General features: G+C 40.5%; 2 protein-coding genes across 3 annotated transcripts in view; one reads left to right on the forward strand and one right to left on the reverse strand.

Moving 5' to 3' along the window:
• WDR3 (WD repeat domain 3) overlaps window positions 1-17308 on the forward strand; it is a 29864-nt gene that overhangs the window by 8471 nt on the left and 4085 nt on the right. For both annotated transcript variants that reach the window (XM_059137013.1, XM_059137014.1), the window contains exons 6-24: window positions 938-1033; window positions 2191-2301; window positions 2496-2597; window positions 3054-3151; window positions 4013-4120; window positions 4617-4847; window positions 7026-7119; window positions 9054-9155; window positions 10815-10900; window positions 11075-11210; window positions 11824-11880; window positions 13127-13227; window positions 13429-13540; window positions 13684-13818; window positions 14082-14132; window positions 14624-14689; window positions 15197-15289; window positions 15724-15771; window positions 16670-16713. In XM_059137013.1, the coding sequence (XP_058992996.1) occupies window positions 938-1033; window positions 2191-2301; window positions 2496-2597; window positions 3054-3151; window positions 4013-4120; window positions 4617-4847; window positions 7026-7119; window positions 9054-9155; window positions 10815-10900; window positions 11075-11210; window positions 11824-11880; window positions 13127-13227; window positions 13429-13540; window positions 13684-13818; window positions 14082-14132; window positions 14624-14689; window positions 15197-15289; window positions 15724-15771; window positions 16670-16713 (1871 nt within the window). The remainder of the gene's footprint in view (window positions 1-937; window positions 1034-2190; window positions 2302-2495; window positions 2598-3053; window positions 3152-4012; window positions 4121-4616; window positions 4848-7025; window positions 7120-9053; window positions 9156-10814; window positions 10901-11074; window positions 11211-11823; window positions 11881-13126; window positions 13228-13428; window positions 13541-13683; window positions 13819-14081; window positions 14133-14623; window positions 14690-15196; window positions 15290-15723; window positions 15772-16669; window positions 16714-17308) is intronic.
• SPAG17 (sperm associated antigen 17) overlaps window positions 15039-17308 on the reverse strand; it is a 224885-nt gene continuing 222615 nt past the window's right edge. Inside the window, exon 49 of the mRNA XM_059137012.1 lies at window positions 15039-15239. The gene's annotated coding sequence lies outside the window, so the exon portion shown is untranslated. The remainder of the gene's footprint in view (window positions 15240-17308) is intronic.

A 17308-nucleotide genomic window follows, 5' to 3' on the forward strand; every position in this document is an offset into this window, starting at 1 on the left:
GAGAGATGGAGAGGTGTGGAGCAGATAATGCTACTCTGGTGTTTAGTAGAAATCGGCCTTGGCTAAGTTTCTAATCCGTGAATATGAGTTTCATTGATTTTAAGTAATGTATCCACCTTTTTGATGATAGGTTTAATGCCAGTGTATATACAGTGCATGGCCCCATGATGTGTAAACCGCAAATCTTAGTCATTATAATAGTTGCCCGAACATAGACATTTTCAGTAGAGATCAGGGAATATTTTATGTCTTTGCATCCTCTTCCATGCTTTGCTCATAGAAGGCTTTCAAAACCATACCTGGAATTAACTGATGACCAAAGCAAATTAGATTCTTGGACTGTTGATTCGCAACAATACTTTTCATTGTTCTTAAATATTTGAGGCTTAAAAATTATCCCATAGACATCAGTGGGGTGCCTTCTATTTGCAAGGTATGGCTGAAGCAAAGAAGTACCGGACTTCAAATCCTCATTTGAGTGGATTCTAGTTAGGAATTGTGCTGAACAGCTACTATCTAAATTTAAGGGTAGGAAATTACAGAGAAACTAATAGTTCACTTCATAATCAACAGTTCTACCACAGGCCATGTTTTCTTTCCAAAAGTGAGATTTCTCTCTCTTTTTTAAAGATTTTATTTATTTTTTTGATAGAGTGCACAAGTAGAGTGGCAGACAGAGAGAAGCGGGGAGCCCAGCATGGAGCTCGATCCCAGGACCCCAGGATCATAATCTGAGCTGAAGGCAGACAGTTAATAGACTGAGCCACCCAGGCGCTCCAAGGTTTCTCTTAGTGTATTTTGAAAGGGTTACCTTAATATTAGGCTTTGCAAATGTCAGATTTTACTACAGATAGTATACTTAGATTTTTGGATGTCACATCATATATCCTAGAGTCTCCTAAAAATAGTATTATTTGAATCTTTTTATACTCTGTAGGTGTGGGGGTTGGTGCTGGTATCAGAAGACAAGCGACTCATTACTGGGACTTCCGACAGTGAGCTGAGGGCTTGGGACATAGCCTATCTTCAGGAGGTAATTGGTTTTTTTGTTTGTTTTGGGTTTTTTTTTTTTTTTTTTTTTTTTTTTTTTTAATCATAGGCAATGCCGTGTTTTAGCAGTGTTACAGGCTCATTGAATTTTGAATCAGTTGTAACTACTGAGTACTTCCCAAAGCACTAGAAAGCATTTTAAAACTTCTAATCAGAACTTTTTCTTCATTATTAGTTTAGTTACCCTCCTTTATTTGAGCTCTAAGAAGGCTACTTTTAGGCTTACACCTTCTGGTGATGCTAATGTTAATTTGTGGGGTTCTTAGCCCAGAGTTCTTGGACCTTTGGGTGTCCATGGATGGACTTCAGGATATCTGGGACTTCCCCTCAGACAAAAAATCTGTGTAACATTTGTGTCTGTGTATAAACATATGTTCTGAGAAGATGTGTAACTTTCTCAGATCCTCAAAGATTTTGTGTGGAAAAGTTTATGGACTGCAGGTTTAGCTGGAGTTAGGTGTGTAGTGTTGTGTTCCGTAGCTATTCTGGCGGGTTCTTTTGTAGTAGGCTAGGCTTTATCTTTTCTTTATGTCTGGATTGCCTTTGTAGTTCTCTGTGCCAGACTGGCAGCTTTCTTTCAGAATATGGCAGTTCTTTCACAAAAGAAAGTTTTAAAGTTGATGAAGAATCAGTCATCATTTTTTCACCTCATTTTTTTATTTTTTATTTTTTTAAAGATTTTTTATTTATTTATTTGACAGAGAGAAATTACAAGTACACTGAGAGGCAGGCAGAGAGAGAGAGAAGGAAGCAGGCTCCCTGCTGAGCAGAGAGCCCGATGCGGGACTCGATCCCAGGACCCTGAGATCATGACCTGAGCCGAAGGCAGCGGCTTAACCCACTGAGCCACCCAGGCGCCCCTCACCTCAGTTTAAATTACTAAACCATAGTCTAGGTTTACTAAACCTTAGTCTGTGTATTTCGGAAAGTTACTGGAGATAGCATAGTGAATACTGTTTTGTTTGCATTCTCGTAGTCAGCTTTTAACATACTCTGGTTAAGTGTCCTACAGCTGAAGAGGTTTGGTCAAAGAGAGCACTTATTTGTGGCCATAAGAATGGAGTTCTAAGTCATTAGGGTTAAGAGACATCTCCTGGAACATATTGTTTCAGCTTCTATTTTCCCATTTTTATAAAACAGGTGGCAGACTTAGAAGAACCAGAGCCCAAGAAAAGCAAAGGGACTTCCCCTGAAATACAGGACACACAGCCTGAGGATGGCGCCCTGGAGACAGACGAAACTCCTGAGGATGTAATTCTTTGTTTTACCCTCATTTGTGTTGAGTCAATGGGAAAAGCGAGAATTGGAGATTTTTTATTTAAAAACTCACAATTATTGTCATTATAGGGAATATCTTTGTCACCTGCATCTCTTTAGAATCGTGCTTTTTCATAGGTTTGACAACTTGCATTTTACTTTGGTCTTCTCCCTTGCTTTTTCCATAGCGCATCCTCACATGCAGAAAAGCTGGTTCCATCATGCGGGAGGGAAGGGACAGAGTTGTGAACCTTGCGGTCGACAGGACAGGCAGGATTCTAGCTTGCCATGTGAGTACCAATTGTCAGAGAAAACAGAGATGAGGCTATTCCTTTCAGTGACTTGTGCTTGTTTTATATTCCATGTAGGTAGAGATTAATTTTCCCCCAGTTGTCTTAACAATTCATTATGTGCTGCTGGGTAGATTTATAATCCCTAGCTTCTATTAGCATAATACAGTAATAGTTAATATTATTGTTTTTATTGTTAGCAAGCATTACATGCATGCTTTTCTGAGCAATTTAAAAGGATTAGCTAGCTTCTTATTTGGTCTTCAGAGCAAAGCTGTGAGTAGGAAGTGGTATTGCCACTTTATACATGAGATGGCCATCCCAGAGGGAGGCAGCTGTCCAAGGTAATACAACCCATAAGGGAAGAAAAAGGAACATTATTGTTTTGGTCTTTCTAAGAAAAAGCTACATTACAAATTGCCTTTCCTGGACTCACATCAACTTTTCCCTTTCTAGGGAACTGATTCTGTGCTAGAAGTGTTCTGCATCCTTTCCAAAGCAGAAGTTCAAAAGAAAATGGATAAGAAGATGAAGAAAGCTAGAAAGAAAGCAAAGTGTGTTTTTTTGTTTGTTTTTTTAATATTTACTATTAATAAAGTATCTTGAATGGGCCACTTGGTACTGATAGAAAAACTATGGCTTCTTTAAAGAAGTAATTACTCTGTTAGCTGTTACTTTTAAAAGCTAGAGAAGATGTTTGCAGTGCTGTTTACATTTCCACAGCTTCATAATTAGCATGTTGCTGAGTCGTGAGCTCAGAACCACATAGAAAGGCTATACAGATTTTTTAAAAATAGCATCTGAGTGATTTTTAGTTCTCAAGCCAGCAGATGTCTTCAGTGCCAGCAGCCCAGACAGAAGGAAGTTGGGTTCCATAATGCTAACCTTGGGGGCTATGAAGAGAAGGACTATAGAATAGACATTTGGGACAACATCAGCTTGGAACAGGTTACTATGGTAACCAAAGAAATCACTTCCTCGGTGGTTAAAATTTATCAGGGCTCAAGAAAAAGTCCCCTTGGCAAACCTTGTATGACCTTTGGTTTATTTGACATAGTTGGACTCATAAGTGCAGGTTAATTATCTTCTAAAAAGTCCTGAAGTTAGAAAAGTTCACCAGGTACATTTCGTTGGAATAGTTTGAATTACAAAACTTATTTGCCCCAGGAAATTTTATGGGCTGTTCCCTTCAAAATCCACTTACCGAGAATACCAATTAAATGGAATAACATTTTATGTCACTGTAGTTCACAAACTACATACACTTCATTATCTAATTCTCATGGTAGTCCTGTGTGGTTAGGGGGCTCTCCCAGGATCACACAGGTTATTGGTCGCAGAGCCACAGTTTGGCTCACGTAATAACAAAGCATCTTCTAGAAAAGTCATCATCTTTTTTTTTTATCCCCCTATAGATTAAATTCTTCCAAAGGGGAAGAGGAAGACATTGAAGTCAGTGTTGAAATGACTCTGCAAGATGAAATCCAACGGGTGACTAATATCAAAACTTCTGCCAAAATCAAGTGAGTAGAAGTATAATATCTGAAGTGCCTGAGCAATATTGTAGAAATAGTAAGCTGCAAAGTTGTATTGGCTTTTTCATACTAATTTTGGGCAGTCTGGAGAAATTACGTATTTGGAGACAGTGATCGTGGCATGCCTGGATCTTATGCATCATCTCGTTGGTTTTATTATAATAACGGTTTCTATTTGTTTAGTTTTCTTTCGTGCTGCCGATTAAAAAGAAAAATGTATATGCCATGCTCTAAAACATTTAAGGGCACTTAGAAAAATTACATACATAAAAGCAAGGTACCCATCAGATCCAGTACCTGAGCCCAGGTGTTTTTGGCCTACTGTCCAACATGCAGAGCACTTTTTGTGAAACCTTTATACTTGCTCAAACATCACATAGGTTGAGGACACTGTGAAGCTTTATTGGAAGCAGTTAACCTTGTGAGTGAAGATGGCGAGAACATTTATGAATTACTTTCATAAATGAATTACTTTCTCATGCAGATCCTTTGACTTCATTCATTCACCTCAAGGAGAGTTGAAGGCAGTCTTCCTGCTGCAGAACAACTTGGTGGAGTCGTATTCGCTGCAGCCATCTGCGCCTGCTCCTCAGCCCGTCAGGACAAGCAGAATCACCATCGGGGGTCACCGCAGCGACGTGCGGACCCTTTCGTTTAGCTCTGACAACATTGCTGTCCTTTCAGCTGCTGCAGAGTCCGTGAAGATATGGAACAGGTTTGTGAAATGGTGCTCTCCCCGGCTTTATCCAGTCCTGTTGGCTCCCGTGTGAGTGAGGTTCCAGTACTCTTGAGGGTGTCTCTTGATTGTGGGCCTGTGGAGTGTAATTGCTTTTTTAAATTTGGTGCAAAAAAACTTTGTCACTGTAGTTGGCTAGAGGAAAACACACAAATAAGCCGCCTACTATTTAAATTCTAGTAGGCTCTTAGTGCTGTCCAGTATTTTTACTGTAATTTTTCATTCCTTTCCTAGGTGACTGTTGTACACCTCTTCTCTCCTCAAGCCACAAACCCCTCTAGCACCTTTAAGCTGGTGACCTTCCATCCTAATTCACTGAAAAAAGGAATCGTCTAGAAAATATTCATGTGCTCCCAGCGTATCTGGCAGTTCACCTGCATCTATACCCATGCAGTCCATCTTCCCTCCTGTTCCTATGTTGGTGCTCCTAACCAACGCTAGCCACAGCTCGCACCTGTGGTCCTGTCTCTGCTCGCCTGCTGGCTGTTGTCCTCCTGCATCTTGACATTCCTGCTCTCTGGGATCATTTCCAGCAGCATACAAGTATGCTCTAATTCGTCCCATCTGAAAAGAAGTTAATAGCCCTGTCTCCTCCTCAGTCTCTCCAGTCACAACCCATCCTCTAATTTCTGTTCTCTGTTCTGTCTTCATCTGTCTCCCATCAGGCCTTTCCCCACCTTTTCACCACAGCAGCTCTGGTCACCTCATCAGTGATCTTCATATTTCTGAATCCGGTGACCCGTAAGCTTCATGTGGCACTCTTCTCCTTGAATTGATAACTTTCTCCTCTTTGAAGCACTTGGACTCTCATTACTTCCTCTTCCTCTGCTGGTCATTCCCTCTCTCTGTGCTGGGTCCTGCTAACCTTTCTGACCTCTGAGTGTTGGAATACTTCAGGGCAGAGTCCTCGGACCACTTCTCTGTCTACTTACTTTATGAGCTTTCTCTGAGCTGACGACGCATGAATTTCTTCCTCTAGCCTTAAGCCTCTCCCTGAACACCAGACCCTTACATCCAAGTCTTCCATTTGCGTCACCATCTGGCTGTCTGATTGGGTAGTTCCATTTTTTTTATGGCCCAAACCATGCTTGTGATCTTATCTCTACCATGGTCTCCCCACCTGTTGCTCCTACAGACTTTCCCCATCTTCGAAAGTAATTACTTCCTTCCAGTTGTTCTCCCCCAGATGCTGTGGCCATTCTCTCCTCTCCTAGGTCCAGGTCACCAGCAGATCCTGCAGCTCCAGCTTTAAGAACTGAGTGTCCAAGCATGTGTCGTCCCCTCTGCTGCCACCCCCAATCGTCTGCCATTGCCTCTCCCCAGAGTGGTGTTGATAGCTTCCTGGCGGGTCTCCCTCCTGCATGCCCCACTGGAGTCTCTTGTCCACACAGCCACCGGTGTGATCGTCATAATGGAAGTGGCACCACTCCTAGTAGCCCCACCTCATTCTGCCTAGAAGCAAAAGTGCTCACAGACCTCACCTTTTGCCCACTGGGCTTTTCTCTGCCCTTAAAACACAGCAAGAACATGCCCCTGTTGTAGGAATTGAACTCCCGTTCTTTGTGCCTGGAACGGTCGCCCACCCTCACCCTCCTCTCTTGCCCCCAGTGTTGTTTCTCCACAGCTCCTGCTGTCACCTGGTAGACCGGTGTGGTGCCTGCTTGTCTCATTGCTAAAGAATGTGAGGGCTTACAAGCTTCAGGGCTGTTTAACTGTTTAACTCACTGTTAAACCTTCAGCGCCTAGATTAACATCTGGCATTCAGCAAGTGATGAATGAAGTGGGCATTTGATGTACATCTGTTGAAGGGATGAATGTTTATCGTCCAATAAAATGAACTTGTAGAGTTATTTCATAATAGGCTAATTTGATTTGTAATCCTGTGGACTCATTTACTTCTTTGTGGTGGCACATTGGCCCGCAGATGCTTTTTTTTGGGCGGGGGGGAGAGTCCCGATTTTACATAATCTATTCCTTAGGATTAGGAGCCCTCCCTGCCCCCCCAAAAAGATGCCACTTAAATTTTTCTCTCTTGACTCTAACTGGGTATGAGCCGAGCTCTGTGTGGCTAGGTGTGTATTGAATGAGTGCGCTGACCTCTAGGATGGGGAAGCAGGTTTTCCTAACATGCGGTTCTTTATTACTTGGTCTTCACAGGGCCACACTACAGTGTATCCGCACAATGACCTGTGAATACGCGCTGTGCTCGTTCTTCGTGCCTGGTGATAGGCAGGTGGTCATAGGAACAAAGGTAAACTCAGACTTTTTGGATTTTGGAGACTTTTCTACTCCATATTCTTAAAGTCGTTTGAAAATTCTGGTTCCTGGTTTTTGCATATTGGAAATGAATGGGAGCTGGATAATAAGAAGTTGGTAGTTCATTGCCATTTTTTGAGGGGTTTTCTTTTTAGTTTTGTTTTCTTTGTGTTTTTTAAAAAATCAAACCTTATATCAGACTGTGAGGAAGGAAACGACGATCATGACCTTGAGAGAACTGTCATTCATGTTTTGCTGGCCTTTGCGGCATCTCTTCACAAGCACATGTGTAATTGCGATTTGAGAAGACTAATAAAATATACAGAGTACCTAGTGTCCAGCTTGGTAGGTAGAAGCATTCAGTAAAGACACACTGACTAGTCCTCATTGCCACTTGCCAGTAAGATCAGGGGATAAACGTGCAGGCATAAGCAGACTTGGATTTGGATTCAGATTCTCCCCCTTTTAGAATGGGTAAATTGCTGCAAGTCCCAGAACTTGTTTTAGTGTGTTTCTTCATCTCTATAACAGGATGACAACACGTGCTTTTTGACAGTGGCTTTTGCACTAGGTGGGCCTAGGTTTGAATTCTAGTTTTCCCACTCACTGGGTGTGAGAACTTTGGGCAAGGTACTTGCCCCCGTAGGCCTTGGTTTTCTCCTGTAAAATGGGTTAAACAACCCACCTCACCCTACAGAAAGCACTTACCACAGAAACTAGCTCACAGTGAATGATGAGTAAATAAGAGCTGGGAGCATGAAGGACTGATAATAGGAATAGCAGTGAGAATAAATGAAATAAGGTCTTCGGGATGCTTTGAAAAGTGCTTTGCAAAGATTTGTCATTATATACAATTGTTTTATGAGAAAACCTGTGTGTCACAATGGGTATTTTTTGCCCAGCTAAAAGGTTAAAATAAACCAGAGAGATTTTAGAGTCACTGTCAGGGAATGAACATTAAATTCCAATTACAAGTTTCTCTCGTTTGTCTTTCATTCTTTTGGCGAATGGCTCCTCTGTTGTTTTTGTTAGAACATTTCGTGAATATCTTCGAAGTCTACCCATATGACTAAAGTGCAGTATGCAGATCCCTGCCCAGTCTCTATGCAAGGCAGTCAATGTACATGATATCATTTAATGCCCACAAACATGTTGAGAAGCTGGTGCTGTAAACCCCATTTTATAGATGAGAAAACAGGCTGTTGAAGGTGAATTCATCAACAGAGCCAGAAGAAGGCAGCCCTGGGAATTAGGTCTTCCTTACACTCTTGCCACCCCACGTGCAGAATACCATCATAGAGGAGGCTTTGCCATCGTGTATGCCTTGCTGGCACTATGATCACATTATTTAGTTAAAAAAAGTTTTTTGTTTTTTTGTTTTTTGTTCTTGATTAGCCAAGTTCTAAGCAGGAAATGTGGCTCATTGTTTTCTAAGCTTTTGCATTTTTGTGTTTTTTGTTTTGTTTTTTGCTCTCCCTAGCATCATAGGTAGTTACTTATTTCTCATTGTCAGCATATTCTAGAGAAGGAAACTAAAACTAGATGGTTGGTTAAGCCAGTTACAGTTAAAGTTTATTAAACTTGAAAGGTTTTTAGGTGTATCTGCTGTTGTGTTTCTCCTGATTTGCCTCTGGCCATGCTATTTCCCTTGTGAAGTTTGAGAACCAGCAAATGTGACAAGAGGCCAGGACTGCCAGGTTGCACGTTTCTGTCATCCTGCTGCCGAGTAGCCCTGCCAGAATTAACCCAGCACATCCACGGCATCTGTTCGGACAGGAGGCACAGAGAGGGGCATGTGGGATCCATTTGCTAAGCCATCAGCCACATGGTCACTGGTCAGCTCTGAAATCTTTTGTAAGCTGTGTAGGCAGGACTCTTGGAGGTTGTGGGTGTGCTCTTTGAGCTGTGTTCATTTTGTGTCTTCCTCAGACAGGAAAGCTGCAGCTTTATGACTTGGCCTCAGGAAATCTGCTGGAGACAATAGACGCACATGATGGAGCTTTATGGTCCTTGTCTCTCTCTCCAGATCAGGTAACGAAACCAGATGTTAGGATCTGGACTGGAGTACTTTCCCGTTTCTTAAATCAGATTTTACTGCTGCCTAACAAATATTTCTTTGGGGTTTCTTAAAGAAGAAGGCCTGCTTCTTATCTGATCTTTAAATTTCCTATATTGATGGCATATCACATGCCTGATAATACGAATAGCTGTCATTATCAAATGCATTCTCGTTCAGCTGCTCTTGACCGCCAGCTGCATGGCATCCAATTGCTTACCCTCGAGAGTTTTCACCAATGGTTTGTGGTACTTCCTAAGAGGAAATAGTTCCTTGGGCAGCATAGTGTGGAGGATGGAGTAGACTTTCCTGTTCCCCTTTTAGTCTATATGTCTATGATCATATAAGTCTAGTATTGATAGCAAATACACCAGACCTTTCAAGTCTTCCTTCGGAGGAGTCACCTTAGAGAACTGTATACTTACTCAAGTCATGGTGCTGTTCCTCAAAACATTTGGAGGTATTTTTTGGACCATAATAAGAGATTGTGGCCTGTTCATTTGTATCTTCTCAATAGTGTTGAACCTTTGTCCATTGAATGTAGATACCATTTTTGGAAAAAATGGGATCTGGAATTTTAGAGTGGTTATGCCATTTGGCGTCAGAACGAAACAGCATTTAAAATTTAAATAATAGGGTGCGTGGGTGGCTCAGTGGGTTAAGCCTCTGTCTCTGGCTCAGGTCATGATCTCAGGGTCCTGGGATGGAGCCCCACATCGGGTTCTCAGCAGGGAGCCTTCTTCCCCTTCTCTCTCTGCCTCCCTCTCTGCCTACTTGTGCTCTCTCTCTCTGTCAAATAAATAAAGTCTTAAAAAACAATTTTTAAATAGTAGTAACATACATTTATAGGGAATTCTCTTCCTGAAAAGTATTTTTATGTCCATCATGTCATTGTTATTTGTATAATGGTTTTGTAAACTAGATAGTTTTTGTCATCACAGTGACACTAAGGATCATTGGAAGGTTGTTTCCTTTGTTACTAATCTCAAATGGCAGAATAAACACCTGAGATCTAGTTTTCAGACCCTAGTTCTCTATGCTTTAATACTATGTTGTATTGTATTGACTAATTTTCTTAATGTTGGAAACAGTTTCAAACATATTTTAAGCATGGACATTGCAGGATAAATTTATACTTTTCTGAGGTAAATACTTGAATAAACCTATTTTGATATTCCAGTCTGTGTATATTTGCCAAACCATTTTATTAATTAATCTATTTATATATTTTTATATAAATATAAATTTATATAAATAGGCATATTTATATAAATATATATGTAATTTATATAATTTATTAATTAATAGCAAATCCTTTTGAGTGGTGCTTTCTTGGGTGGAGCAAGAAACCCTACAATGTTCAGAGTCTTTCTGATGCTGAACAAATTATAACTAGAACTTTATACTAGTTACCATCTGTCTACATTAGCCCCTGCTAGGAATTTTCAAATAAGGTCTATGGCAGCAGCCCCAAAAAAGCAATGAAAGGGGTTAGGAAGGAACCACATTTTTCTAAATTATTCTTCCATGCTATTAAATAAAAGTGGCCTTTTGAAAACAATTTTGATATATAACTTCTTACCCAAGTTTCTGTAATAAAATATTTTTTAATTGCAATGTCATTGGCTTTTCAGCGTGGCTTTGTGACAGGTGGTGCAGATAAATCTGTCAAGTTCTGGGATTTTGAGTTGGTAAAAGATGAAAATAGTACCCAGAAGAGGTGAGTAGACATTTTTAAATTTCTGTCCTTTTTTTGGAATGAGAATGGGGAACCACTGAAGGGGCTTTCGACATATGTATTTCTCTTACGCTCCAGGGAGTTTTTGGAATTTCTGTCAGCCTTTGTAGAGCACTCATTTCTTTCTTTTTTTCTTCATGCTTTCCATCGTGCTAGACTTTCTGTGAAGCAAACCCGAACCTTGCAACTAGATGAAGACGTTCTGTGTGTCCGTTACTCTCCCAACCAAAAGCTGTTGGCTGTGTCTTTGCTGGACTGTACTGTAAAAATTTTCTACATTGACACTTTAAAGGTACAGTGATTATGCCTGGAAATAGTTTCTGTCTTTCTCACTGATCATGGGTTGAGATTGGAAAGTGGCCTTGACTGTGCCTAGCTGTGCTATGTTTCTAAAGATGTATGTGTGAATCAAAACATTGTAGGTGTACTAGGAAAGCAAGACTTTTTAAAGAACCCTTTGGCTCATAAATTTTGCTTAAAGCAAGTTGTATTTCATAAGCTCAGAAAATCTGTAGACAGAACATCCTGTGGCAGCCAGGAGTGGAAGAACATTACTGCGTCTCCTGAGCAGTGATTCCACACTTGGCTGGACACCAGAATCATTTGGGTTGCTTTTAAAAATTGTAGATTACTGGGCCCTAGGCCCAGAGTCCGGAGGACTGCAGTAGGCCTGGGAACATTGTTGGGAAGCAAGTGCCTGAAGTCTTCGCTGTTGCAAAGTGTCACGGCTATGAGCTGCCTTTGGTGGCTTGTCTTCTTTGAAAATATAAATAGAAAGCAATCCATGGCAGTGTTTAGAATTGTATCTTAAAAGTTCTATTTTAGATCCACATATAACAAACAATGCCTGTATCTTATACACAAACATGAATTGTTTACATTCTTTTTTTTTTTTTTTTTAATAGTTCTTTCTTTCACTGTATGGACACAAACTGCCTGTTATATGCATGGACATTTCTTATGTAAGTAAAATTTAAAGTGTCTTAGTAACAAGCTGTCTTTTCCAAAGCACCTTCTTCGTTCTTGGCTAGCTATCTTCATTTTAGAGTATTTTTTCATCCTGTTGTATATCTTTCTCCCAAAAATCCATTAAATAATGTATATTGTAAATGTATCTTATGTGTTGTATGTGTGTATGTGTATTACTTTAGTGCTACCAGGATATGTTCACAAATATCTGAGTTAATCCTTACAACTAACTTGCTGTTGTGGATTCCCCAGATGGTATTTTGTTGTCTAAAACACCATAATTGGTAGAGCACCCTAAAATACAAAAGACTTTAAAAAAGGCATCCCTCTTTCTTCTGAAAGATAATTTCAGTGAAGAAGATGGAACTTGGCTTGGCTTTGTATTTGGACATTTACAGTATTTTGCACTACATCTGTACTGTTAATCTCTTGACCAAAATCATATTTTTTGCAGTGTTGAGTTCCGGGTAAGAGTGGGAATAATGTATTTTTTTTTTTTTTTTAAGATTTTGTTTATTTGACAGAGACATAGCGAGAGAGGGAACACAAGCCAGGGGAGTGGGAGAGGGAGAAGCAAGCTTCCTGCGGAGCAGAGAGCCCTATGCGGGGCTCAATCCCACAACCCTGGGATCATGACCTGAGCCAAAGGCAGACGCTTAATGACTGAGCCACCCAGGCACCCCTGGGTGGGAGTAATGTATTTAGAGACAGGGTCTGGCCTGTGTGAAAGGACTGCCATCTTTGACCAGTACGTTAATAGTAAGTAGGCAGCGTGAGATAGTTCCAGTGGTCTTGTTAGGCTGACAACTATTTGAATGAGGCATTGACATAAGAAAGATAATAGAAAATAGAACATGGGATAAAAGGCTGGGTAGCAAATATTCTAGTAGATTCTTTCCCAGACTCTCCTTTTCTCCCCTTTACCTTTTCCCCCAAATCCTGTGACAGAGATGAGTTGTTCTTCTCCCTACTTAAGGAAGTAAATAGGTAACAGACACCAAGGCACAGTACTGCCCTATAGCAATACGAAAAATTGGGAGCCACAAGAGTTCTTGCTTTTGCTCAACAAACTTTTTTTTAAGGAAATCTTAGATAAAAGCAAAGAAATAGGTGCTCTTCATAAAGATGAAATTTATATTGATTTTAATGTTTCTGAAAGAAAAGGGTTAGTCTTTTTTAATCTAACTGTAGAGTTTCTGATAATCAGGTCAAGTAATGGTTCCCTTTTCTTCCTTGTAGGATGGAGCACTAATAGCAACGGGCTCTGCTGACAGGAATGTGAAAATCTGGGGTTTGGATTTTGGGGACTGCCACAAGTCTCTCTTTGCACATGATGATAGGTAGGGGCAGTCTTTTCCAAGACATCCTTTTGAGTCCTGTATGTATCATTTCCCCTGAGCATCTGTGTCTATTCAGTCAGAAATTTAAAATTCTAAAATACAAATAACCAGGCATGCTAGAACTACCTTTTTAAAACTGTGTGCGAGGCTCTTCACTAACATGGAATTTGATGGCATTTGATCACTTTTCTCACCTTTCAGTGTGATGTACCTACAGTTTGTGCCCAAGTCCCACCTCTTCTTCACCGCTGGAAAGGACCATAAGATTAAGCAGTGGGATGCGGACAAATTTGAACACATACAGACTCTGGAGGTAACCTCTGGCCTTCTTTGCTTGCTCAGTACTTCAGAACTTTTAAGATCGAGTGATGTTCTGCCATTCAGGTAGAGTAGGTTTCGGTCAAGGAATAAAGTGTTCCCTCTCAGGGTTTCTGTTTTTGTGTCTTCTCTCTCCAGGGGCACCACCAGGAAATTTGGTGCTTGGCCGTAAGCCCCAGTGGAGACTATGTTGTGTCATCATCACATGACAAATCTCTGAGACTTTGGGAAAGAACCAGGGAGCCTCTTATTCTTGAAGAGGAAAGGGAAATGGTAAGGACTCGGGCTTGGTTACAGAATGTGCTGGTGATTGGATGTCTAGTTCTGTTTAGTGTGGCCACCCCTCAGCCAGTGCACATCCAGGCATCCCCAGAAGAGGTTTCCAACACCACTGTCAGCCATCTCAGCAGGCACACAGACACAGAAGAGCCTCTAGGGGATTGTGTTTTGAAAGAAGCAACTTTTCACTGTCTCCTTTCACTTCATGTGGAGACCATGGTTGTTGTTCTAGATTAATTTATATATGTCTTTTGCAGCAAAGGGAAGCAGAATATGAGGAGAGTGTGGCCAAAGAAGACCAACCAGTAGTAAGTAAATTTTGGGGGACCCTGAGATTGTAATTATCTTGTTAGAATTTAATTTCAAGAATTTCTGATAGAATTAGGATTGGAACCAGATGCCCAAGTCATCACCAGCTGGTGTGGAAAGCAGTCTGTGTAGTCGTGTTTGATTCAGCTGTTTATCCTGATTTTGTGGGACAAATGACTGATCAGATTTGGTATTGGGTGTTTGTCATTTTGGCTTTTTTTTGTTATTAAGGAGGCTTCAGAGAATCCTAGAACAAAAATAAAAATCAAAAATTTTAGAAATTGGACATTTTCTTTATACTTTTAGAGAGGTAGGATATAGTTCATATTATCTGGTTAATAGTATCTGGCACTTACTAAGTACTCCATTAATGGAGTAAATACTCCATTATCATAACACAGTGATGCCTGTTCTTTTCTGGATATAGGATTCATTTACTAGTTCTTTAGTGCCTGTCAATATTTTTCAAGGATCTCTTTGTTTCTGGCAGGTTCCAGGAGAGACTCAAGGTGACAATTACTTTACTGGAAAGAAAACTATTGAAACTGTCAAAGCAGTAAGTTGATATACATTCTATCTCTATATCTATGATATATGCATTTTTAAGGAGGATCCCAACTTTTGAGTGAAAGTTTTTAACAACCAGGTAGCCCTTTTGAGGCAAAAGGTTGATGAAATTCATAGATGGAGCTCAGAACATCGTTGTCCTCCCTTTTAACAAGGGCAGGAGTCATGCTGAATCAGCACATGGTTTCTGGAAAGAAAAGCTCAATCTCCTGGAAGCAGCACCTCTCAGGGGTTCTGGGGGCTGCCGTACTCCACATGTGCATATCCGTACGGCTTTACCTGAACCCAAAATGCCTCATCTTCTCTCTGTAAATTAAACAGAAGAAACACCAGAGATGTTGTCACATGTTGTTCTGCACTCTTAGCACTAATTTATTAAACCGATTCAAGCTAGTTGGTACTTTTCTAGTCAGGCCTTTCAGTTGCAGTGTTCCAGGATGCTGGCGGGGTGGAGGGGCATGGTGATAACTTCTCTCCTTTGTCGCCATCTCTGTAGGCTGAGAGGATCATGGAGGCTATCGAGCTATACCGAGAGGAGACTGCAAAAAGGAAGGAACACAAAGCCATTTGTAAAGCTGCAGGGAAAGAGGTGAGATAGTCTATGAGTTACACCCTGAGAAACATGTCTGTGGAATTCCTGAGATGAACACCATCGCTGTGGGAGTTACTGACTCAGATCAGGAAATGACATAAATGTAATAGTCTTCTCTAATTCAAATAGTAGAAAGGAGTTGAGGTACTGGGAAGAGAGGAGCTGGGTCTTAATAAAAAGCGAGGGGGCAGAAATCACAGACTGAGGTGCTCAACTCGTGGAGCAGAAACTGCTCCTGCCGTGGTTTCGGACACACCACAACCGTCACAGATTTCCAAATGAATTCTATTTCCTAAACTCATTAGCACTCTGGAAACTGAAAGGCCTGATCTTGTATATTCTTTAAAAACTGTACTGTTATCACCCTGCCTGTGACAAGCACTATCAAATTCTTGTTTTTATAATGACTTGATCTAATCATTTCTTCACAGGTTCCTCTTCCCATTAACCCCATCCTGATGGCTTATGGCAATATCTCTGTGAGTAAAGTGTCTACCAGTTTCCCCTTGGTTACTCAGAGGTTACTTTCAGGGACAAAGGAGGGACAGTAGGAAGTACAGAGGCATGATTTGAGGATGGATGTATTGGGAAATACTTCACCATTAACATTCTCTCCTGGTATTGAGTGTTTTAAAAGGAGTATTTTACTGTAACTTCTAAGTCACCCATTTTGGTTGCATTGGACTGGCATTCTCCTATTTTCTTTCTTTCCTTCTTTCTTTCTTTTTTTTTTTTTTTTTTTAAAGATTTATATTTATTTGTCAGGAGAGCATGAGAGCACAAACAGGGGGAACAGCAGATAGAGGGAGAAGCAGGCTCCCTGTTGAGCAGGGAGCCTGACGTGGGACTCAGTCCCAGGACCCTGGGATCATGACCTGAGTAAAAGGCAGGCACTTAACTGACTGAGCCACCCAGGCATCCCGCATTCTCATATTTTCTAGTGCTTAGTTACGTTCAGTATCCAGAGCCATCTGAAGATTCTCTTCATCTAAATGAACTTTGAAATTGCGATTTTTGGAGGAAAAGTTGACATAAATCAGATAAAGGAGGAGAGAGAGAAATGTATGCTTACATAGCAGTCTCCAGTTACTTAGTACTTAACTTGCACGTCTCATTCATCATGGTCATCATGTGAGTCAGTGTGGCCTCATTTTACAAATGGGCAAATGGATTTATGCATAGAAGGGAACAGAGTTGGGAAATGGCGGAGCTGGATGGTGAACCCACATGGTACAAACTCTAAGCCCGGGCATGTATTGCCATCTTAGTGCATTGTTTCTCCTTTGAGTGGGATCCATGGTTTTTTAGAGGGGAATTAGGGATCTTCAGTAGAAACCAACCTAGAGTATTGCTAAGGCTGTTGTGCTTCCTTCATAGCCTTCAGCTTATGTGTTGGAGATCTTTAAAGGAATCAAGTCGAGGTGAGTTCCAATGTACAATGACTATAATTATAACAACTAACAGCATTTATTGAATGCCTGTCTGACCATGAAATAAATTATAATTCATGGTTATTTTCTTCTAGGTTTAATTATGTCCACATTTTGGTGGAAAATAGTATATTATACTGTCCTTTCTGAAGCAGAACTAGGAGGCTCCTCCTAAAGTATGAAAGGAGATACTTTTAGAGACAAATGAAAGGAAGTCCTATTTTATATTGTAGGTAATGAAATCATCTATTATCAGTCACAAGTACCACCTGGTAACCTTTTTTGGTTGTGTATTTGCTTTGGCTTATTTCTTGTATATAAACACAGTTGGAATCCTATGTATTTAATTTTATGTCCTTTTCTTTTTCATGAAATACTTCCTGAGCATTTGCTGAAGTTACTAATATTCTTCAAAAATATTAGTTGAATTATCTCAAACATTCCATCGTATGGATAATTATTATTGGATTTGCTTTAATTTTTTTGCTTTTGATCAGTATTGCTTCAGTGAACACCATAGGAATCTTTGTTGTAGCCTAACAATAACTGATCAGTCAGCATGAGCTTTTGAAAGGTCTGTGTTGCT

This window comes from Mustela lutreola, chromosome 10 (genome assembly GCF_030435805.1).
Source record: "Mustela lutreola isolate mMusLut2 chromosome 10, mMusLut2.pri, whole genome shotgun sequence".
Classification (NCBI taxonomy): Eukaryota; Metazoa; Chordata; class Mammalia; order Carnivora; family Mustelidae; genus Mustela; species Mustela lutreola.